This window comes from Lissotriton helveticus, chromosome 7 (assembly GCF_964261635.1).
Source record: "Lissotriton helveticus chromosome 7, aLisHel1.1, whole genome shotgun sequence".
In the NCBI taxonomy this organism is placed as follows: Eukaryota; Metazoa; Chordata; class Amphibia; order Caudata; family Salamandridae; genus Lissotriton; species Lissotriton helveticus.
This window is the reverse complement of record NC_136068.1, coordinates 155,552,846-155,577,411: the sequence shown is the minus strand read 5'-3', so window position 1 is coordinate 155,577,411 and position 24,566 is coordinate 155,552,846. Positions and strand designations below refer to the sequence as shown.

At 48.1% G+C, this 24,566-nt stretch overlaps 1 protein-coding gene across 6 annotated transcripts in view; it reads left to right on the top strand.

Moving 5' to 3' along the window:
* Positions 1–24,566, top strand: part of GNAS (GNAS complex locus) — a 949,043-nt gene that overhangs the window by 823,402 nt on the left and 101,075 nt on the right. For all 6 annotated transcript variants that reach the window (XM_078651839.1, XM_078651837.1, XM_078651836.1 and 3 more), the window contains one exon: positions 7,629–7,759. In XM_078651839.1, coding sequence (XP_078507965.1) covers positions 7,629–7,759 — 131 coding nt within the window. The remainder of the gene's footprint in view (positions 1–7,628; positions 7,760–24,566) is intronic.

Here is a 24,566-nt window from a genome sequence, read left to right as displayed (position 1 = left end):
CAGGCACGACGTAAACATTTTTTTTTTTTAAAAAGGCCCGCAGAGCGAAACGGAAGAAAGGAGGAGATACAGACTGCGAGGACAGCTTGAGATCACCCCCGAGAAACCAGATATCGCCAGGAGCCCTAGCGCCCACCGCCGACTTGGCCGGAAACGAAACCAAAGGCGGATTCCGGAGGATCGTCAACTGAGGACGGGCTTGAGATAAAAAGAAAAGAATACGTACCGCAAAGTGAAGCGGATGAACGGAAGATCGGTGGAGCCACAGGCGGCAAGGTCAGATCGAAGTCTCCCCCGCAAAGCACCCCCCGAAAACGCCAAGATACCTAGCCCTCCCCGCCAAAGGCACGAACGAAAACTAAACTGAAGGTGGGTCAGGGTGGCCGCCATCTTGGGAAAGGTGCAGTGCTAATAAAAAAATTAAAAAAAGGAACAGCCACAAGACAGAGCAAGGGAGCAAGAAGTCCAACAATCCGAGAGGGATTAATCCAAGACTACCCGCAGACAAACAGGCCAAACCAACACAACCAAAAGACTGGGCAACAAAGAACCGGACAGAACACCAGCGACAAATTGGTAGAGCAAATGCAGACGGAAACACAGCGCACAGGCGGGCAGCGGTGGAACAGATGAAAGAAAGAGCAGATGAACACTGCCTACAGACAGCAAGGTCAATCTGAGACCCCCCCCACACCATCACAGACCGCCGACAAGCTGCCAAACCCCCCAGCAGAACTAAGGGAAAAAGAACGCAATTGAGTGAGAAAATAAGCAGAGGAGGCAGAAAGACCGGCCAAATTACACAAATTTATAGTCCCAACAACGACAAAACAAGCAGCAAATGAGTTGGAATATATATATATATATATATATATATATATATATATCTATATCTCAGTCGGAGACGAGCAGCATTACTCTTCAGCTAGCAGGCCAGGGAAGGCGCTTGGCCCAGCCAGGCAAAGTATAGCCCAAGGCGACGGAAGCAAGAAAGTATAACCCAGCGATAACGAGTGGAGTAACCGCTAAAGGTGCCACACCACAACCACGCCATCACGGACCACAAATCAGGAAGCAGTGGCGGAAGTAAACCCTCATAGGAAAGCCAACAAACCAGGAGAGCCAGCCCTAACACAGAACCTCAAACAGAAAGGCTTGGGCCCAAAAGATAAATCCAAGCTACATAAGAACTTCGCCGGTGAGCCACAAGCTGAGCGTCCCAAAAAACTCACGCCCCAGCCGGTACCACAGAGGAGTAAGAGATGTGAGCTTCACCAAACAAAGAGAGGGCTAACAATCGTGGCCGGCAACGATGGCAAAATCACCCAACTACTGGAAAAAAAAAAACAGGAAGGGCATGCGGAGTCCCCATCAAGCAAAAACCGGACATCAATAGTACATTGGACAGTATACTTAAAAAACTTGCCGAAGTTCAAGACCTAGCAAAAACAACCAAGCAAACCACAGACGCAATCCAGCTTGAACTGGCGGCAGTCAGAGTAGATATCCATGCAGGAAACAGAATATCAGTGGTGGAACAACGTGTGAGTGGTATAGAAGATGGGGGACGTCTCACAAACAAGAAGATCATATCACTAACCAAAGCGACAGCAGCCCTCCAAAAACAAGCAGCGGAGTTTGAGGACCGTAGCAGAAAGGGTAATATAGGAATACTAGGAATACCGGAAGGAGAGGAAGAAAAAGTGGGCTCATGTGTAGCGCTCATACAAGACCTCATACCGAAACTCACAAACCTCAAATTCAATAACCCCTTTGAACTAGACAGAGCATACAGACTTCAAACCAACAAATAGATCGGGCCGAGACCCATAATCTACAAACCGTTACACTCACACCACACCGAGGCCATCTTTGGCGTAGCTAGGAAAAACCCAAACCTACATTGGAACGACCACAAAGTAATCCTTACACAGGACTACTCGAAATCGACAGTTGACATAAGAAAAGGCTTTCTAGCCCTGAGAGACAAATTAAAGAAAGAAAACATCAAATTCTCCTTCGCTGGCCCCACCAAATTCAGAATAAACTACAAGGGTAGATCACACACGTTTGAAGACCCGACGGAACTATCAAGATATCTGCGTGGGCCAGACCAAAAAGAAATGGAGACCACAGCGTCCGCTTCGAGCAAAAGGAGCGCTTCACCAGAACAAGTGTCAGAATAGGAGGAAACGGCAAGAAGTAAAGAAAAGGGAGTCAATCCACGAAATTGCAGGAACAGACTACAGTGCCCAGAGTGGGAAACAGGTACTCCGACCGAAGTAACTTTAAGGGACAGTATATAGACATCTCATGATACCTCAAGACAATGTAGTCTACCTCATGAACACGCCCAAACAAAATACTACGGAAGAACAACCGACTAAATGACCGTATCATATCCTTTTATACGCACAACAAAGAGGGTAGCAGACTAGTTAAATACCCGATTTTCTATGCGTAAAGCAATGTTTAAAGTAATAATATAACCAACATAGCGAGCCAGTATATCCCGGGGATAGGGCGGGGCGTGGGGGATCTTGCCGTCGCACGTCTACAGTTGGATGCTATAGCTCAGGGAGGGATGGGTGGGGAGGAGTATGTCTTTATTGTTCTGTACGTCTGTATTGTATCGCTTGGTTTTGTCCTGTCTACATAAGTGTTCACGCGATACCTTTGGTAGACCGTCCAGGCCGATTCTGCCACTCAAAACACCTACCCTGACACACGCCACTAGACGAAAGGAGGGGAAATGGAAGAGAAGAAAGATGAAGCCCGCACACGGTAAATCATGACACCTAGCAACAGCGCGACTACGCCACACAACAACAACACTGCCCTTCTAGAAGACCTGAAGATTGTGTCCCTAAACGTAAAAGGCCTAAACCACCCGGTCAAGAGAAAGAAAATACTTGATTACCTAGCAAAGACCAAAGGAGATGTTATAATGCTACAAGAAGCCAAACTTTCCAGAGAGGACGCATCCAAGCTTAGGGTAAGATGGATAGGTCAGGTAGCTTGCTCACCGGCAGTGAGGAAAAAGAGAGGGGTTATCACTCTAATAAATAACAAGTCAAAGATAACCATTGAAAGCGAACAACATGATGAGGAAGGGAGACTGCGAATAATAACACACTTGAAAAGAGGAGACAAAACTATATACTCGTAGCTAACACTTATGCCCCCAACACGGATGATACAACATACTGGGAGGGTATAGCGAAGAGGCTAGAGGAAAACTTCCCAAATGACATGACAATACTCGCAGGAGATTTGAACCAGGTACTAGACTACACCATAGACAGACAGTCGGCGACCTAAATCCGACCCCCGGACGCACACAACACCCTAAAGAACATTAGCTACAGATTTAACCTGAAAGACCCTTGGCGACTGCAACACCAGAGACTACACGTTCTACTCCAACCCACACAACTCCTACAGCAGAATAGATCACATCCTCATCTCAGGCTCACACACACACTTAATAGATCGTACAGATATAGCGGCAAGAACAATCTCCGACTACTCGTCAGAAGCCTACAACTAGCAGGTCGACATAATGAAAACCCAAGCTGCAGATGGCTGTTTAACAAGATAGTAACAGCCAAACAAGAAGACAAAACCAGAATTGAGCAAGCCATCAAAGACTACGTCACAGACAACGACACTACAGACATAGACCCCAAAACTCGATGGGATGCGCTCAAGGTGACGGTCAGGGGTACACTAATAGAAATCAAGGCAAGACGAGACAGGGAAGCAAAGGCACACCTGAACCAGCTGGAAAGAGACATTAAGCGCCTTGAAACAACACATGTTCGAGGCATGTGGGCTGCTAAATTCATATCTGTAGCATAGATCGCCGCCTAGTGTTGGGCCCGGATGATTGCACATTGTTGTCCTGGAAGAGTCTTCGAAGTATCACGAGATAGGTGGCTCCTCCCCTGGACTACAGTGCGCAGGGGCATCAACTCCATCCCCAGATTGTTTTTTTCCGCCATTGGGTTCGGATGTGATTTCGACGTCTCCTGTTCGGAATCGTAAAAGTACTTTATCGAGGCCAAAAGGCCTTATTGGCACCGTCGGTATTGTTCGCGTTCGGTCCCGTCTATCTTCCAGCTCGTAGAGTCGGATATCGGGACACAACGTACGCTGAGGCTCTTAAAGAGCTCACGGGGAAAAAATACGAATTCAACAGAATACTGAGTGAACGAGCAGGCCTGTGGATAAAAAAATCCTAGCATCATACCTTAAACATAAACAAAGTCATCACGCCATCTCATACATCAGACGCAGCCAACAACACGCACACAAAACATAAAGACATCCTAGACACATTTAGAAATTTCTACCAAGAGCTATACAAAAGAGACGAAACCTTGGATCAGGAGGGCTGTAAAGCCTACCTAGACAAACTCAACCTTCCCAAACTGTTGAGCGAAGAGGCGCGGACGCTAGGAGAAGAGAAAAACTAACGAGATCGCAATGGCAATCAAGTCCCTAAAAGACAACAAAGCTCTGGGGCCGGATGGCTACATGGCCTCCTTCTATAAAACCTTCCATGCGCACCTACTCCCACTCATGAAAAAAGTCTTCAAACACTGTGAAAAGGAGGGAGTAGTAACAGACTCCATGCAGGAGGCAAACATAATAATCATACCCAAGGAAGGCAAAGACCCCCAGCACCCCCAAAACTACAGCCCCATCTCACTTATCAACACAAACTGCAAGATATATGCCAAAATCCTAGACACAAGACTGAACAGCGTGCTCCCACAGCTAATTAACAGCACACAAGTAGGCTTTCTGAAAACACGCATGTCACATGACAACACCAGACTGCTCTTCCATGTACTCGAACACTCCTCCAAATCGGACAAAACAAGCGGTAGCAATAACACTAGACGCGGAGAAAGCCTTTGACAGGGTGTCCTGGCATTTCCTAGAACGGAGTATGCCAGCATACCACCTGGGAGAAAGCTACATGAGGAAAGTAATGGCACTATATAGAACTCCCAAAGCACATATAGCCATAAACTGGTCAACCTCACCCCAATTCTACCTTCAACGGGGGACGAGACAAGGGTGCCCCCTGTCCCCGGCACTGTTCCTACTAGCGCTTGAACCCCTGATTAGAAACATCCTAGCCAATAGAAATATGACAGAGATCGCCATTAACAAGACCACAACCAAACTTGCCGCGTATGTGGACGACATCCTCATAGTAACAGAAGACCCAGAAACGTCCATCACAGCCCCGATGGACTCCATAAGCCGGTACTCTAACCTTGCCGGCTATAAACTAAACAAAGACAAATCACAATGCATGCCACTCAACATACATTCAACCAGAGAGGCAATAGGCGAATCAGGACTAGCCTGGCAACCGGGGTTTGTCAAATACCTAGGGATCCACTTCTGGAAGGACCTGAAGACCACCCTTGAGCATAACTAGAAACTAACCCTAGAAAAAATCAAAGGGCTTCTGGAATCCTGGTTGCCCAAGTTCATCACATGGTGGGGGAGAATAGACACCATAAATATGATGGTCACACCAGTGGTAATGCTCCCCCTCGTACTCACGGATGAATTCCACCGCAAGGTGGACCGTATGATAAACACATTCATATGGCGAGACAAAAAACCTAGAATAGGCCTACTAAAACTAGGGAAGAGATTAGGAGGGTTAAACCTGGCGCACTTCAGGACATTCCAGACGGCCTTCATAGCAAGACCGGGAATGTATTGGGTGCTACCAAACTAAAAATACACGCCAATCTGGCTCTCCATCGAGAAAGCCATTCTAAATAACACCGATCCTATAGCCCTCCTCACCGCCAACAAGCAGGCACTAAAGAACAACCCTATACTTAAAAACACAAAACACGCGCTACTTAAGGTTGACCAGAAACTTGAACACATCATTAAAAACTGGGAATCCATCTGGGCAAACCCAAAGATCAAATATAGGGGAGAGCCCCTAGACATAGCATCATGGAAAAAACTAGGATTCACATATACTGCTCATCTGGAAGACGAGGGAGTGTCATACACGTTTAACAATCTAAAAACGAAACACAACCTACCTGACATAGAACTTTACAACTTCCTCCAAATTAAAAAAGCCATAGCGAAATCAAAAATAACAAAGCACAAACCCTCGATTATTCACTATATGGAGAACCTTAACAAAGTGGAACACCAAGTATCCCACCTATACAAACTCCTCCGACCTGACTCCTCAAAGCTTAACTCCAAGAAATCCAACTACTGGGCAACCCAACTAGGTACCACGCTAACTGAGCAAGATTTACACACCCTCTGGGCGTCCCCATCGAAAAACATGATCTCCCCAGTGCTAGCACAGACAAAATTCTGGTTACTGCACAAAACGTAATGGACACCAGCGCGCTTAGCGACTATATGGCTTAGAGAGAACGACAACTGTTGGAACTGTGACCAAGAAAGGGGGGACATGGCGCACCTCATCTTCAACTGCAGTAGGGTCAGAAAATTTTGGGGAAAAGTCTTTGCATTCATTAATAAGGCCCGAGGTTGTACACTGAAAGAAGAATTCGCCACAATCAATACGGCACTCATAACGGTAGACGTAGCCACACAACAAGACAGAAACTTCCTAGACTTCCTTCTAACGGCAGCAGCCAAAACGGTGCTCACTAAATGGAATGTCACAGCCAAGGCCACATTCAAGGGGTGGCTTAATTGGGTGACTTTCCTCAGAGGAGCCGACAACACAGCACTAAGGTACGCACCATGGAAGAACCCCAACAGGGGGATGTGGGAAACACTAGACAAGTTCCTAAACACATATGAATCCCCATGAGCAACAAAAACTAGTAGGCTGCAACAGGAGAGGAAACACACAAAAAGAGCAGCTGTTGCATGCCGAGTTAGCGGACTAGAGAGGGAGACAATGTGGAAAGTAGACTCATGCGCCAGTATTTAAATGTGATGCACCATTGGACGGTACACCTCAGAACAACCGCTAGCACTTACATGTTTTATGTTAAATATTTTAATGCATGGAGAGGCAAGGAGCACATGCATATATGGACAATTGTAAAGCCCTATGTATATCCTCTGCCAAAACACATCGCCCGGGGCCCCTACGAGAATATTCGCGAAGTGTCTATGCGTCTATATGTCACTTGTTGTAAATGTGAAAATACCAATAAAACGTTTAAAAAAAAAAAGTCTGTACCAGAAAGAGAGTTACCAAAGTAACTTTTTATAGTGGTACTATACTGCTGTAGTTCTGCAGAGTGTGAGAGGGTGAAGAAAGATCAAATCTGTTCACTGATTAAGAAGAATGTTCTGTTAACCGTGTCTAAACAGTGCGTAAGTCTACATTTTTTGTTACTTTTTCTTTTTGTGGATTGCTCTGGCACTTGCAATACCAATGCTGTACTAGGGGTTTCTCAAAATACTTAACTCTGACTCATTGGATAATGGTGGCCCCACCTAAATAAATTATTTTGAAATCAACAACGTTGTGTATACCTAATGTTTGTTTTTGTCTCAGACTGATACCTTTGGAAATGTAATTAAATGTTGAATGCAGAAATGCTTACATTATGCTCACCAGTTTGACTTTTCTTTTGCAGGTGGCTACGGACCATTTCAGTAATTCTTTTTCTGAATAAACAAGATTTGCTGGCTGACAAGGTTGAGGCTGGAAAATCCAAAATTGAAGACTACTTTCCAGAATTTGCTCGCTACACTACACCAGATGATGGTCAGAATTTTTGTTATTTAATAGTGGTCTGTAGATTGTTGTGATTATTGTTCGTGACCAGTTTGCTATAAGTGTGTTGTATCAAGTGTTAGTGGCAGCATATATTGATGCAAGCCAAATTGTCTGTGCTGGTTCATTGGGAATGCTTGAATTTTGTTATTGGTGTCCACTAAGAACTCTGAATAACACACTTCTCTACGAAAGCTGGTTCTTGGCTGGAATTAGTTCCCTGTGGACAACCTGCTGTTGATATGGCATTGCAGCACTTTTGTTAGTCTGGGATTGACTTTCAATGTCTGTTTCAGATGTTTTAAAAAAAAATGAGAAACAGCCACCTGATCTTTGCTCTGAATGCAGGGGACTTATCAGCAGAGGTTTTCAGGAGAACCTTGAATGGCTCTTAACGACAAGGTCTTGCATGGAGTCTTTTCCATCGATTGTTCACACATAGATCTCTGTGTCGTCGCAAGCAACAGCAACCATCTAGACTTTGCATCCCCATTTCATCAACTAGGAAAAAAGTGCAGTATCCTTTGATCAGTTGGTCAGGGGAATTTCCATGTTCTTTTCTCCGATTTCATAGATGGCAGAAGAACTAATGGAACTGAAATACTCCAGGCTAGTTGGTTTATATAACACCAGAGAAGCTGTAGTATTGATGGTTCCTAAATTTTCACATATAGTCACAACCTTGCAAGAAGTTGATGTGCTGACTGGATCTCCTTTCTAGATTTCAAGTACAAATTCTGATCCCCAGCTTACCATCTTGGAAGTCAGCTGACTTGCTTATAAAAAATTAAATAGCATGAGCATATGAATCTTCCACAAACATGCATGTACGTTGTGAAAGAGACAAAATACCATTCCAGCTGAACATCCTACCACTTTAGATAGAAGAGATTCAGTCTTTGATGCATACAAAAGAATATCATACCTAACACGTACCAATAAGGAGCATTTCGGAGACCCTTTCTTCAAGGGACCTTGATGTATTTCCAATGAAGCAAGTTGGTTTTCATTTGGAACCTAGTTGTAGAGTATGTTTTTTGTAGTTGTGGATCATGTTTGAACATTCCTGATAATTTAGGGTTCGGTGAATGTTGAAGTTGTTTTGCATCGAAGTTTGTTTCGGTATCAAGGTAACGTTTGATCTCTCCCAGAAACAACAAATGCTTTAGACTAGATTTCTAGTTCATTTCCACAAATGTATGTTCCTGGGTTAAATCCGTACAACATTTATCAAGAACATTGTCAGACCACTCCTTGGTCCAATTAAAGCGCCTAATCCCTGCACCTTATAGTGGATGGCAGTTATCTGACGAGGCTCTACAAGATTACGTTTTTTAGAGAGGAACTGTAGACCCAAATTGTTGACCATTTTAACAAGGGTTACGTTGATAGCCCTGGGGTCCTGTGTGAGGCATTTGAGGTGGTGATCAGGTTTGCATGTATTGCTAATCAGGGAATACTGAAAACACTTAGAACTCACTTAGCGGGCTGGAGAGAGACATCCACATTCCTGGGACTCCAACCTATGCGAACCTTAAATAATTTTCTATCAGAAATCCATAAGCTCACAGAATATTGTGAGATAGTGGATAGAAGATGTGGTACACGACGAAAGATATGCAGGCCCAAGCATTCGGGAAGGGCGAACGACAGTCTCACCCTAGCTGTGCTGATAAGACACCCTTGTGGCTCCAAAGACACCCTTGTGGCTCCAATGCGTTAACAGAGACACGGATAGGTGATCAATCAGTGATATGATTCTAAACGGATCCCGGGCGGATTTGCTGTTCTCTGTTTACTCCTTTTATGCCTCTAAGGTGTACAATGTGATAACACTTGTGTCAGTGAGTACTTGAATGATACAGCACTGATTTGGTTAGGTGACGATCACCATCAATATGTTGAACAACAATTCACATTATTAGAGATCCTTATGGCTATACAGAATCTATTCAGAAGTAAGACCCCAGGTAGTAACTGTATCCCAAGCGCATTTTATAAGGAATGTGCAACTCCGCTGGTGTCGTGTCTATTGAAGGTTTTTGAAGAGGCTTGTTAAAAGCATGCATTGCAACCCTCCATGCGTGAGGCCATTTCTCATAGAGACTTCTAGCTGCCAATTTCGTGCCTTTTAAATATTCCCCCAGGTGTCAGACTGTATCCGGAATCTTCTCAGCAATGCTTCTGCGCTCCAGAAGGTGGCGCCTTGTGGCTCCGCATTGATGCCATTCAACTATGGAAATGACAGGCAAAGCCTATAGACACCACGCCTATGCACTGATGTCAGTTCCTTACTTTCTGTGCCTCCAGATGTGTATCTAGAGCCTCTCTTGTCTGAGACCACTTTTTTCTTTAAAATTCTACAGTATGCAAGGGAAGTCACCCCTAAGACAAGCCCTCTAAGAACTGTCACAAGCGGATGTCTGTTGCAGATTTCCACCAGGCTTGTGTCTGGGGTCTCGCCCGAAACCAAGAACTTCGGAGACTGCACGTCAATGCACCCAAAGGCCATTGCTAAACTTTGTCGCCAAGCACAAGATGATGCACCACCAGGAACGCTCCAGGTCCAAGGCTCGATCCCGGAATCAATGGAGCCGGCCTTCGTAGCGCTCAAAGTCCACTGGTAAGCATAAAATGAATAAGTAGTCGACGCAGAGTTCTACCCCTTCATGCCATTCCTATTTACCCGATAAAGTGCGTGAGCAGTGCCAACAGTCCTGTTCCTGCTTCTGAAGTTAGCCGACTTTGAAGCCGATTCTGCTGCAGGTTCTGGCACAGACAGAGTTTCTGGGGCCTTCAGCCACACCGCGCCAGATCGAGGGGTTCAAAAGAGCTATATTTTGGCTCTTTACTAATTCCATTTTGCGCACCTTCGGGTCCATGGAACTGAGAGGCCTTCCACCTGGATGATAGCTGGAGGGTTCACCCTCAGTGCCAACTAGCCACTCTGAGTCCCTTCAACTCTCCGCTTCAGCACCAATGCTGACCCGGGTGCCCACGACCACACCAGGGCATGTCGCTGCTGACTTCACCGCCTGAACAGGTGGCCCAGATCATCCTCACAGACACTATACTGGTCTGACTTCGACCAGCGTTGCAAACAACTTCAACCGAGGTTTCTGCATTCGCTTTACCACAAGGCAGACAATATTCTTTACACTCACTTTTCAGAATGGACTCAGATAACCACTATGACCAGGGTGGTTGGTGCAAGGACTTCCTCCTCCTTTTGCTCTCCTGGAACAGCCACAGAAGAATGTGCCTCCTATGTCATGGTCATACGTAGCGCGGCTGAAGTCCTTAACCTCCACCTCCCCATCATGGAGGTTAAATTGAACATGCTGATTAAAGTCTTGCAGCTTGTCCAGGCTGCTTCTGAGAACCTTTTACATTTTAAAGAGGCCTTGCTGGATACCCTCCTAGGAGCTTAGGCTAAGCCTTGTACTGACCCTCCTGTTAACCAACAATTTGCCAGGCGACACCGTCCGGCTCCAGGCGACCCAGCCTTCTTTACACTGCACAGCTCTTGAGAGAGCCTTTTGTGCACCCTTCCACTAACCAGACCGACCCCAACAATTTCCCTACTATTCCCCCTGACAGGGAGTTAAAGAGAATAGAGACATTTGGAAAGCACCTGTTCTCCTCAGCCAATTTGGCTCTGCGTTCAATGAACACCTTCTGTTTGTTGGGCTGTTATGCCCTCTGTGCCTCGGTGGCACAAGTTCCTCCCAGGTGTTCTTGAAGTCCTGTTCTTTCTAAGGCTATTTATGATGGTCATGATGTGGCCAAGTTCACGGTTTGTTGTGGTTTGGACACCACCTAATCCATTGGATGGGCTATTGGCACCAGTATTTCCATTTGTTGCCATGGGTGGCTATGATCTTCTGGAGTTCTCGAACGACGTCCATTCTTCCCTGATGGACATGTTGTTTGATGGGACCAGCTTGTTCTGAGATAAGGCTGACTATGCCCTTGAATGTTTCAAAGAGGGTAGGACTACAGCTCGCTCATTGCTCCTTACTTCCCAATCTTGCAGTCAGCATGTCCAAAGCTCACCTTTCGTGACGTAGGACGAGGCATCCCTTTTTGCCAGCCTCTCCGTCCTCCAGCAGTTTTCTGGGAGAAGCCGTGGTACCAAACCCCCCTCCCCCCCCCCCCCCCCCCCCCCCACACACACACACATATATGCAGGTCCACTTGTTAATCCTCTTTAGTGTACCCTTACAGGGTCACAGCCACCCGGTGAGAGGCAGAATGCACGGATTCTATTGAGGTTGACAAGTGATCACATCGGACAGGTGGGTCCTCTAAATTGTGCACAAGGGCTACTTTTTATCTTTCCTTTCGTCCACGCTGCACCTTCAGCCCTCTACCCAATGATTGCAGAGGAGCATCTCTCTATTTTGCAGCAGGAAGTGCAAGCCCTTTTGGCCAAAGGGGCTATAGAGAGGGTCCCAGTGTCAGCAGATGGGCGCGGTTGTTATTCCTGCTATTTCATGTGCCCAAGAAGGATGGAGGTATTCGGCCTATACATTTGTACCCTCTCAATCCCTTCCTCCAGAAGGAAAAATTCAGAATGCTCACCCTGGCCCAGGTTTTGTTTGCCTTCGACCTCAGAGACTGGATGGTGGCGTTGGACTTGCAGGATGCTTATTTGCATATTCCTGTACTGACGGCCTATCAGTGCAACCCACAGTTCGTGGTGGCAGAGGAGCATTTTCAGTTAGCTGTGCTCCCCTTAGGTCTCTGCTGCTCACAAATGGGATGGTAGTGATGGCAACATACCTTCGGAAGTGCCAGTCTTCCCCCTACCTCCACAACTAGCTTTTGAAAGCAGACTCACCGGGGCAGTTGGCATCCACTTCCAGCCTACAGCAATCCTCCTGTCATCTTTGCAGTTCACTATAAACGCTTCCCTTCAACTGGGCCATTCTGGACACAGATCAGTTTCCTGTCTTTTTTTACGGGAAAGAGTCCAGGACATTCAGGTTAGGATCCCGATCTGTCAACCTCAATCCTGGATTTCAGTGAGGTCGACTCAAAGGCAGTTGGGACTGATGACCTCCTGCATCCAGCAGGTCAAGCATAACAGGTGGCAATTGGACTCTGCAGTGGGAGCTGAAGTTCCAGGGGGCACAACATTAAGGGTACCCCTTGACCATGTCCAGATTTCAGAGGAGACTGCAAAAATCTGCATTTGTAGCGACTGGACTGCGATTGGGTCAGCGCAGGCCCGTCTTCCTTCTCCAACCACAGCTGACATTGGTGACTGATGAGTCACTTCTGGGCTGGGGCGGCCACCTGAGAGAGGGGGAGATTAGAGGCCTCTGGTTAAATTCTGGCCTCAAATCAACCTTCTGAAGCTGAGGGCCATCTGCTTGATACTAAAAACTGGTTACTGCAACAGGGCTGGGTGGAATTGTGGACCTTGTGTTGGGAGGCCTTGCGCCTTGGGAAAGGGCCGGACCACTAGAGTATTTTCTTGGTGTCAAATAACCTGGTGGGTTCCCTGTACGCCAGTGGGTATTAACTCAACTGTCGGCACTTAGTGGATTACAAGTGGCAGTTACACCTCAAGATGGTGGAAGGTCTCTTCCACGATTGGGGAGAACCTTGACTTGGTCTATGCAATGCCTACACTTCAGCACGTTGAAGTTTCTAAGGTGTCTCTCGCACAGAGACACATTCTGCCTCAAGTGGAACTCTGGCTCCTGTATGACTTCCCGCCGATAGCTCTTCTGAGTCAAGTTCTCAAGAAGATAAGGACAAGTCACCCTAGTGGCTCCGGATTAGGCAAGGACGGTATGGTATCCAGAACTCCTGGGGTTGAACATATGTCCTCTGATCAGGCTGCCTCTCCGAGAGGACCTGCTGTTGCAGCAGCAGGAAGGGTTCTGCTGGTTCCTGCCTCGAAACCTTTACTTTATGCGTGGAGTTTTAGCGGTGACAGCTGAACACCTTTTACCTTCCCCCAGAGGTGGTTAATGTCATCTTGGCAGCCAGGCGTCCCTCAATGAAATCTGTTTGCACTTGTTTTTGGGACAAATTAGTGGTTTTGTACAGCACTCGTCAGGTTAATCATTCCCCCAGGCAGGCCTAACTGTCTGATGTTTTACTGTTTGTTCTGTCTCTCACCTGGCACAGCCCTCTCTGGACTCACTTAAGGGTTATCTTGTGGCCCAGTTGTCCTTCCTAGGATTGCCTGATCAGCCCTCATTGTTTAAAACGCCAGTTGTGATGTTATTTCCCCATTCTCATTTTGTGATGCCTCAATGAGACCTCAATCGTGTCTGTACCAATCTGATTTTCATTCCATTCAAGCCACTCAACAGCTTTTATTTATTTGAACAGTTTTATAAAGGGGAACATGACCCATACAGGTATCAGAGCGCTGTACAAAGGAGCACATGTGAATTGAGGAAAAAAGCATGAGTACAACAACAAAATGGAACAAATGAGGTAACAATGACAAGGTCCTGGGGGGTACGGCCAGCCAGTCTAGTGGGACCTGTAAAGTTTCAGCAGGGCAGCAAATCAAGAGGACACGTGGGAAGAAACATAATACACTTTAAACAACAGGTATACAAGAGTAACAAACAGGAGATGATTAAGATGGTATCAGGGCTAAGTCTGTTGATGGCCATTCAGGAGTAGCCATTTGACATGTTTTTTGAAAGAGGCAGTAGATGGGTTGGATGTGATCCTGAGAGGAAGAGCGTTCCATATTCTTGGAGCAAGACCTGAGAAAGCACAATTATAAGTTCTTTTCTTATTGAATTTGGGAGGTTTCAATAGTAGGGTGTTGTAGCTTCTTAGGTTCAGACTCAAACCAGATAGTTCACGTTTTTGTGCTAGGTAACTGGATGTGTTGTGATGAATAACTTTGTGTGACAGGCACAAGCTATCTTAAACCGGATCCTAGCTTCAATGGTCAGCCAGTTGAATTAGGTCTGCCATGATGTGGTCATGTTTTCTGGAGCCTGTGATGTGTCTGGCCGAAGAGTTCAGAGTGGCTCTAAGCGGAACCAAACTAGCTTTGGGTAGCCCAGCAAGGGCCCCCAGCCCATATTCCAAGAGTGAGATAATTAGGGATTGGACTGCTGACTGGATATCCTCGAGCGGAAAGAATGGCTTGATTTTCCTAAGAATGTTGAGATGAAAATTGGCTCCCCTAATAGTTACACTGATGTGATCTTGCATATTTAGGCATTTGTCCAGGGTTATATCTAAAGATCTAACAGAGTCTGCAACATGAGGGGTGCAGTTAAGAGCAGTAAGTTGTTTGAGCTAGTCATTGGTAGGTGCAGAGTGGTTGCGGGGGGCAATCAGAAGGAATTCTGTTTCGAGAGTATTTAACAATAGAGGATTATGGGTTAGCCATTATTACATTTTTAGGAGTGCATCATTTAGTGTTTTTATGTCATCTGGAGAGTAGATCTTAAAATACAGTTGAGTGTCAACAGCATACATATGGTAATGAATGTTAGAGTGGTTCAGAATATCGGAGAGAGGTTCCATGAAAAGGTTGAAAGTGTTGGCGAAAGTGCGGAGCCTTGAGGTACTCCAATAGTGACCAGGGTACTGGTTGCACAAGATTAGTTAACTTTGATTCTTTGGGTGCAGTTATGTAAGAAAGAGGCAAACCAATTTAAGACAGGGCCCGATAATTCCATCCTGTATTGATGAAGAGCAATCAGGTTTTCGTGTTTGAAGATATCATATGCTGAGGACAAGTCAAGAAGGATCAGAAGACACAGAACATTTTTATCAAGGGATCTCAAGGCATCATCAACAATGTGAGTTAGTGCTGTTTCAGTACTGTACCCCGCTCTGAAACCCGACTGGTATAGGTCAAGGAGCTGAAATTTCTCTATGTGGTTGGAGAGCTGTGTGTGGACGCATTTCTCAAGCAATTTAGCTGAAGTCATGATGCTGGTGATCAGACGGAAGTTGTTAGGATCAGCTAAGTCAGCATTAGGCTTCTTTGGGATGGGAGTAACTTGACCCATCTTGAGGCAATCTGGAATCTTCCTATGTAAGAGAGATTCATGAATGATCCGGAACCAAAGTGGGAGAATGGCAGAGTTGAGATCTTTAAAAAAACTTTGGCTGGTAGTGGATCGCTTAAGTGATTGGAAGGTTTAAAGGACGCCATAGATTGGAGCAGCTCCGTGTCCTCTGGTAGACAAAAAGAATTTCATGATGCGTTGTTATCTGAAAGAGACACATTAGTAATAGATTCCTTACCTTATAATATTCCCCAGGCGTCGGACTGGATCCGGAAAGTTTTCTGCTTAGCAGTACCCCTGCGCGACGGTAGGTGTCGTTGTGCAGCTCCGCGTTCGTCACTGGCGTCGTAAGCGCCGGGATGACGTCACGGAGACTACTTAGGTGCCACCCATGCGCGCTGATGTCGGTTCTTTCTTTTTCCGCGCCGAAAGCGCAGATCCGGATTGAGCATGTACCGCGGTCATTTTTTGACAACTTTTTTTAGACTTTTGTCTCCTGGTGCACGTAGGGATGCCCGGCTTTAAGTCTTGTTCTCCTCGGCCAGCTTGGGGTTGCGGTCGGTTAATACCGCCTGCTTATTGGGCCTTTACTCCCACGCCGTGTGGGATTCAGTAGCTGAGATCCTGCCTCAGTTCGGAGGAGGTCCAAGCTGTCCTTTCCCAAGCGTTTGCGGAGGGTAAGGATGTGCCGAAGTTCGCCATCTGGTGTGGTCTGGACACGGCTGATTCCTTGGGCTGGCGGTTTCCACGACTGTGGCATTGCAGCGCCATACCTGGTTGCGGTCTACTGGGTTCTCGCCCGATGTCCAGGGCTCGCTCATGGACATGCCCTTTGATGGCTCCTGCCTCTTTGGCGACAAGGCGGACAGTGCTCTGGAGCGCTTTAAAGTCCTTGGGTCTTTCTACGAAGAGCACTGCCACGCCTGGGTTTCGTTCCTTTCGTGTCCATGGTAAAAGTACCTAAACACGCTCCTCCACAGAGCCAGCCTCAGCGCGTATGTGGCTTCCGCAGGGGCGGGTCTGTTAACCAGCAAGCGGGTCAGTCCACCTCCACCCCCTCTGCTTCCACCTCTAAGCCTTCCTAATGCGAGCTTCGGAGAGCACCCCACGCTGGTGGGGGGCAGGGTCCGTCACCACCTCCACCACTGGTGCTTAATCACATCAGGCAAGTGGGTGCTGCAGATAATCTGCCAAGGTTACTCGCTCCCCTTTTTGTCCTACCCTCCGGCCATGCCACCTCGGTACCACCACATGTCAGGGGATCATTTGGCGCTTCTCCGTCAGGAAGTCACGCCCTCCTGCCCAAGGGGGCCATCGAGTGCGTGCCAGGTCAGGAAGTAGAGAGTGGTTGTTATTCCCACTACTTTATGGTCCCCAAGAGGAAAAGGGGGGCTTGCGCCCCATCTTGGACCTCCGGGACGTCAATTGCTTCCTCTGGAAGAAGTTCAAGATGCTGACTCTGGCTCAGGTCCTGACTGCCCTGGACCCTGGAAACTCGATGTAGCGTTGGACTTTCAGGGCGCTTATTTTCACATCCCTGTCCTGCCGGCGAACAGGCGTTACCTGTGGTTCATGGCAGGCCAGGAGCATTTTCAGTTTGCCGTGCACTCCTTCGACCTTACCAGCCCCCCTCGGGTGTTCACGTAAGTGATGGCGGTGGTCGCAGCTCATCTGCGCAGGTCAGGGGTGTCAGTCTTCCCCTACCTTGCCCCAGGCAGTCGTCTCCCACCTCCAGACTACGGCCGACCTCCTGCATTTGCTGGGGTTCTCCATCAATGTGCCTAAGACGCACCTGAGTCCCTCTCAGAAGCTCCCCTTCATCGGAGCGGGTCTGGATTTGACGCTCTTTCGGTTTTATCCTCCCGAGCAGCGAGTCCGGGATATTCAGGCTATGGTTCCGCTCTTTCAGCCTCTATCCCGGGTTTGTCAGGATGACCCTCCAGCTTCTGGGCCTGATGGCCTCCTGCATCCTGTTGCTGACACATGCCAGGTGGCATATGCGGGCTCTGCAGTGGGACCTGAAGTTCCAGTGGGCGCAGGGCAACCTGTCCGATCACGTCCAGATCTCTGAGGGTGCTGCACGACTGTTGCAGTGGTGGCTCACGAACTGCGATTGGGTCAATGGCAGATCCCTCTCCCTTCCCCAACTGGAGCACACAGTGGTGATGGATCCTTCCCTCCTGTGATGGGGAGGCCTCATGGGAGAGGCGGACATCAGAGGCCTCTGGTCTCCGGCGGAGTCCCAGCTCCATATCAACCTTCTGGAGCTGCGGGCGATCAGGCTTGCACTGAAGGCATTCCTTCCCTCTGTCCAGGGAAGTGTAGTGCAGGTGTTCTCGAACAACACCACCGCCACGTGGTATTGCAACAAACAGGGCGGGGTGGGGTCCTGGACCCTGTGTCAGGAGGCTTTGCCTTTCTGGACATGGATGAAACATCCAGGCATTACCTTGGTGGTTCAACACCTAGCAGGTTCTCTGAACGCCAGGACGGATGAACTCAGCCGCCGGTGCATGATGGATCACGAATGGCGTCTGAACTCGGACGTGGTTCATGGTCTCTTTCTGCGGTGGGGAGAGCCTTGGTTAGATCTATTTGCAACCGAAGATAACGTGCAATGTCATCAGTTTTCCGCGTTGGAATTTCCAAGACGGCGCTCGCTCGGAGACGCTTTTCGTCGCAAGTGGAGTTGCGGTCTATTGTACGCCTTTCTGCCTATACCACTTCTACCCAAAGTGCTGAAGAAGGTCAGGCACGACCGGGACCAAGTCATTCTTGTGGCTCCGGACTGGGCTCGAAGAGTATGGTATCCCGAGGTACTCAGTATGAGCATCGATCCCCCGATCCGTCTGCCTCTTCGGGAGAATCTTCTGTCGCAGCAGCAGGGGACAGTCCTCCACCCGGAGCTGTCCAGCCTCCACCTCCATGCGTGGAGATTGAGCGGCAACAGTTGATACCTTTCGATCTTCCTCCCGAAGTCTGCGATGTCATTCTGGCAACCAGGCATCCCTCCACTAAAATGGTATACGCCTGCAGGTGGAACAGATTGGTGGCATGGTGCGCAGCGAAGGCTATGGATCACCTTTCTGCCCCTCTTTCTGAGGTTCTTTTGTTCCTTCTCTCTTCGGCCCAGCAGGGCTCTGCTCTGTGCACTATCAAAGGTTATCTTTTGCCCATCTCCGCCTTTCTATGGCTTCCAGATCAGCCTTCTCTTTTTAAGTCCCAGATTGTTAACCGTTTCCTTAAGGGCATTATGCATACTTTTCCACCCGTACCCTTCATAATGCCTCAGTGGGACTTAAATCTTGTCTTGACTTTTCTGATGTGCGCTCCCTTTGAGCCTCTTCATAACTGTCCCTTACGTCTTCTCACTCTAAAGAAGTCCTTCCTGGTTGCTATCACCTCTGCCAGAAGAGTGTGTGAGCTCCAGGCCCTTTCTTCCAAACCTCCTTTACTTTCTGTTCATCTGGACAAGGTGGTTTTAAGGACCCGTCCTTCTTTCTTGCCAAAGGTTGTTACGGCCTTCCACATCGGGCAGACCATCATTTTGCCCACCTTCTTTTCGCCTCCGCATCCTTCCAGGGAAGAGGAGAGGCTCCACCGTCTGGACCCAAAACGTGCGCTTGCTTTCTATCTGCAGCGTACACAACAGTTCCCGGTGGATGACCAGCTCTTTGTTGGCTACGTGGGTGCCAAAAAAGGTCTGGCTATGCACAAATGGACCATCTCCTGATGGTTTGTTCTGTGCATCAAAGCATGTTATTCCTTCACCAAGAAGGAGCCTCCTGTGGGGTTGCGTGCCCATTCAACCAGGGCAACTGCAGCCACTACTGCCTTGGGACGTGGCGTCGTTCCCTTGCAGGACATTTGTCAGGCAGCTACATGGGCCTCACTGCACACGTTTACCAAGCACTACTGCCTTGACAGTCGGGTCCGAAGAGATGGCTTCTTTGGCCGTTCTGTGCTCCGTGACTTTTTGGTGTAATCTTGTTCGCAGACCCGCCACCAGGGTTGGTATTGCTGGGGCATCTATTCTAAGGTAAGGAATCTGTCACTAATGTGTCTCTTTCAGATGTACAAGTTACTACTTGTGTAACGATATATCTGTAAGAGACATTAGTTAGTGATAGATTCCTTATGGCCCCACCCATCCTCCCCGTTCTTTGAGCCGATTACTAGGGTTAAAGTTGTCCCCCTTTTAGGGCCCTAGTTTTATGCACCAATGGTCAGTATCTTGCAGGGCTCTGCGTTTCGGCGCGGAAAGTCGTGTACAGAACTGACGTCCGCGCGCATGGGTGGCACCTAAGTAGTCTCCGTGACATCACTCCGGCTCTTACGACGCCAGTGACAGACGCGGAGCCGCACGACGCCACCTACCGACGCGCAGGGGTACTGCTAAGCAGAAAACTTTCCGGATCCAGTCTGACACCTGGGGAATATTCTAAGGTAAGGAATCTATCACTAACTAACGTCTTTTACAGATATATTGTTACACATGTAGTAACTTGCAAAATGTGGGGAAGGACTGTGCACTCGCTACCAAAGGTTCTGTATGTTCCTCTGATGATGCAAGGAAGTTGAAAGGCTGCAAAATTGGAGGGGCAGGTTGCAGTTCAAGTTCAAATTTTCTTACCTTTTTGGAGAAGTGTGCTGAGAAGTCCTCCCCACTAGGAAAGGAGGTCATGGGTGCCCAGATATGGTTAGTAGAGTGGTTAGCTTGTTGCTTGATGATTTCAAAAAGGTTCTTGGATGTGTTTTTAGGGCTGTCAAGCTGAGCCCTGAAATGATCAGTTTTAGCATTGCGAATAGGTTTGTTATATGCTCCGCTCATCTTCCTTAACTGTTTGAGGCTTGTAGTGGAGGGAGAGTTTCTCTGAAAGCCTAAGTTTGCGACATTCATCATTTAGGGAACCATTATACCAGGATTTGGATTGTTTATTCAGAATCCTTTTGAGTTGCTTCTGAGCAATAGTGTCGAAAATATTAATCGTAGAGTTAATGTAGTGATCAGTGAGGTGGTCCAGTTTGGTCATGTTAGGGGGAGGCTGAAGACGACTCTTGCTAATGGATGTTTGATTGTTAATGTTGATGTCTTTCAGATTACGAGTCAGTTGTTTGGTTTTAAGCTATTGAGCCTGTCTGCGCAGGACCTTTTCCAGGATGTGAAAGGATATTTAGGGATGATCCGACCAGTTACAGGGTAAAATGTCATCAAATTGGATGATGTTGTCTTTAGCTATGATAAGGTCAAGGGTAGAACCCTTGTGGGTGGGCTCCCCTGCAGTTTTAATAGGTCGATCTCATCAGATAATGGCATAATCAGGAGGGATTAAGATGTTGAGAATTGGGGAGAGGAGTCATTGAGCCAAGTTTCAGTAAGGATCAGGAGGTCTAAATCTTGCGAGATGATGAGTTCAGAGATATCTGCTGCATGTTTCACTGCTGATCAGCATCGATTTGATGTGTGAGTTGGTAGTGACTGCTTCCAGGTGAGACGTTGTGATCTGAAGTAGGTTATCCCTGTTCACCAATCTAAGGTTAACACTAGGTTCTCTACCAGGGTCAATGGTGATAGTTGGGATGTTGATTGTTAAGTGAGAGGAGACATACCCAGAACCTTTGTACGATAGAAGAAGTGCAAGGGTGTCGTCATTCGACAACTGAAGCAAAAACGTAATGGGCCTGGACTGGTGGTTTGGAAGAGGCCAGGTTCTCCAGAGAAGGCTAACTAGGTAAGTGAAAGAAGACATTTCAACCCTGCCGTGTTTAACACTTCATGGAAGACGGGGTTGATCGGTCCCAAGGGAGGGAAATAGTTTCCAAAACGTTCGAGGCATGTGGGCTGCTGAATTCATATCTTGTGCATAGATCGCCGCCTAGTGTTGGGTCCGGATGATTGCACATTGTTGTCCTGGAAGAGACTTCGAAGTATCACGAGATAGGTGGCTCCTCCCCTGGACTACAGTGCGCATGGGCATCAACTCCATCCCCAGATTGTTTTTTTCCGCCATTGGGTTCGGATGCATATTTGATCTCTCAAGTTCAGATTCAATAGAAAACTTTCTTTTTGGCCTAGAGGCCTTTACTATATCGTCGGTATTGTCTTGCGATCGGTGCCCAGTTATGTTACGGCTCAGTTCCCGAGTCGGACATCCAGAGGAGTCGCGTGGCTCTTCGGCGCTGAAGGCCCGGTCGATGCCAGAGGCCTTATTCGACGAACCATCAGGTGCCCGTGTGCAACTCGAAGTATCCTCACATCGACGTCCACCCGGTGTGCAACAAGTGCCTGTCGCCAGATCACGATGAAGCCAACTGTATGGCTTGTTCTCGTTTCCGCTCCAAGAAGACGATTCGAATTCGGCGCGCAGCGCGCCAGGAGGCCCAGCAGACGGCACCTGACCCGGTGAACATTTTCGATAACGAGGAAGAAGAGGCAGACGAGCAGGAAGTTCAAGAGCCGATGTCCAATCCAGCAGCGGAGATCGACTCCTGCTATGACCCTGATGTTGAAATGCTCGATACTGAAGAAATCGTCGACGAGGTAGGAGACGACAATCGGGCCTATGGGGCCATGGAAGAATGCTCGAGCGAGGAGCTATGCCCTACGGTCGAAACCATTCCTAAGGCTCAGGTCGAGGGATCGCCACATGGCCTTACCCAATATCTTACACTGGGTTCTACAGCCTCGCCTCCGGGCCCGGCTTCGGACACTTCTAAGGAGCCAAAAATGGTGAAATCAAAACCAAAAGAGAAAGCATTGGTGTCTACGCAACAAAAAGCACTAGAGGCGCCATCGAAACCGAAAGTGCGTGTTGCTTTGTTCGGCTCGAAGTCCTTGGACCTATCGGCGCCGACAAAGCATAAGAATGTTGTCGACCCGGTGAGGTCGCTAAAGGGTGTCGAGCCGAAGACTGGGACACCGAAAACTCTGGTCAAGGTCGTCGACCCGAAGAAATCGGCGCAGAGGACCGACGACACTGAAAAAGGACTCTGAGCTCCAAAGGTTGTCGATCCTGCGCGTCGGCCGGACAAGGCCCAAAGCAATACAACCCTCGAGTCCGCGCCTGGCGGTTGCTCGAAGGAACCCGTCGAGTCGTCGCAGCCGTCCGCATCTTTCTCGAAGAAGGTGTCGGAATCGTTGAAGCGCATTACAGAGAAGGCTTCCACTGTCGGTCCAAAAGACACTTCCACGCCGAAGCCTCCCACCAAACCTCAAATGTCGCCGGCGCCCATTCAGTTTATGCTGCCACCAAAGGTGGTGCCGAAGGCCTTCGCCCCTAAAACGGCCGTCGAATGGTCCATGAATGTGTCCACGGGGCCGCAGCCTACACCTGCGGTTGTGAGCGCTAAGCATCAACAACCCCCGCTCGAAGAGCAGTCTGAACAATTCATCGACGCCAACACGGGTAAACTTTCCATTTACAAAAGAAAGATCACCACGGCACAGCCTATGGAGTCCTACACGATACCATTGAAGAAAAAGAAGCCTTCCACGGATTCACCCGTTCTTGTCGAACCGATAGCTCCACGTGCCCAGAACACTGCTCCTATCTCGCCCACTTACTCAGATGTGGAGGCTGGGGAAGATGACTATGATGAGTACAACTACCCTGTCAACACTGATCCTGAGGATCAACATGAACCATGGGCAGATGCTGCTGACCCAGGAGATCCACACACTGCCCCAGACACTCAGGTGTATAACGTGAAAACATCGCCTACTGAGGACTCAGCGGCATTTAATGCGCTTATTGAAAGGGCAGCCACAAATCACGATGTGCAGCTCCATGCTGACCCTATTGAAGTGGATTTTCTATTTGCCACCTTTTCCACCTCTGAGAGGACTGTAAAGACTCTTCCAATGCTAAAGGGTGTCTTAAAACATGCTGCAGACATTTTTAAAGAGCCCACAAAAGCCAGGGTTATAAACCCTAGAATTGAGAAGAAGTATAAGCCGGCGCCTGGGGACCCTACCTACATCAAGGGCCAGTTGCTGTTGGACTCTCTGGTTGTTTCCAATGCCCGGAAGAGGGCAAACTCACAAACTACTGGTGATGCTCCTCCCCCTGACAAGGAGTCTAAAGTGCTAGAAGCATCGGGGAAAAGGGTGGTGGCTCAAGCGGCCAATATCTGGCGCATTTCAAACACTCAGGCACTCCTAGCCAGATATGACAGGGTCCATTACGATACACTTGAGACCCTGTTACAACACTTGCCTGATGAATATAAGGAGGCAGCAGAGATGCTCATCCAGGAAGGGAAACTCATCTCAAATGCTTCTATTAAGTGTGCACTGGACGCAGCAGACACCGCGGCCAGGGCCATTATTACTAGTGTGATGTTACGGCGGCAGGCCTGGCTAACAATCTCCGGGTTCAAGCCGGAGATACAAACCACCATCCTAAATCAGCCTGTCAACCCTGATCACTTATTTGGACCTGAGGTAGACACCACCCTGGAAAAAATCAAAAAGGACACTGAAACTGCGAAGTCTATGGGGGCTCTCCAGTCGCAGCAGTTCAGGGGTGGTTCTTTTCGTCGCTCAGGCAATAGAGGTGTTTCCAGAGGCCAGCTGTCCCAGCAGAGACAGTACAATAAGGGTGGCGCGCAAACCACGTACACCAAACAAAGTAGAGGTGGATATCGCGGAAACAGCGCCAAAGGCAGAGGTCGTGGAAACAACAGCTCCCGATCCTCTGAGGCCAACAAACAGTGACGCCTTGTCACTGCCCCCCGACCATACAACACCGGTCGGGGGGAGACTCCAACAGTTCCTGCCGGTCTGGAAA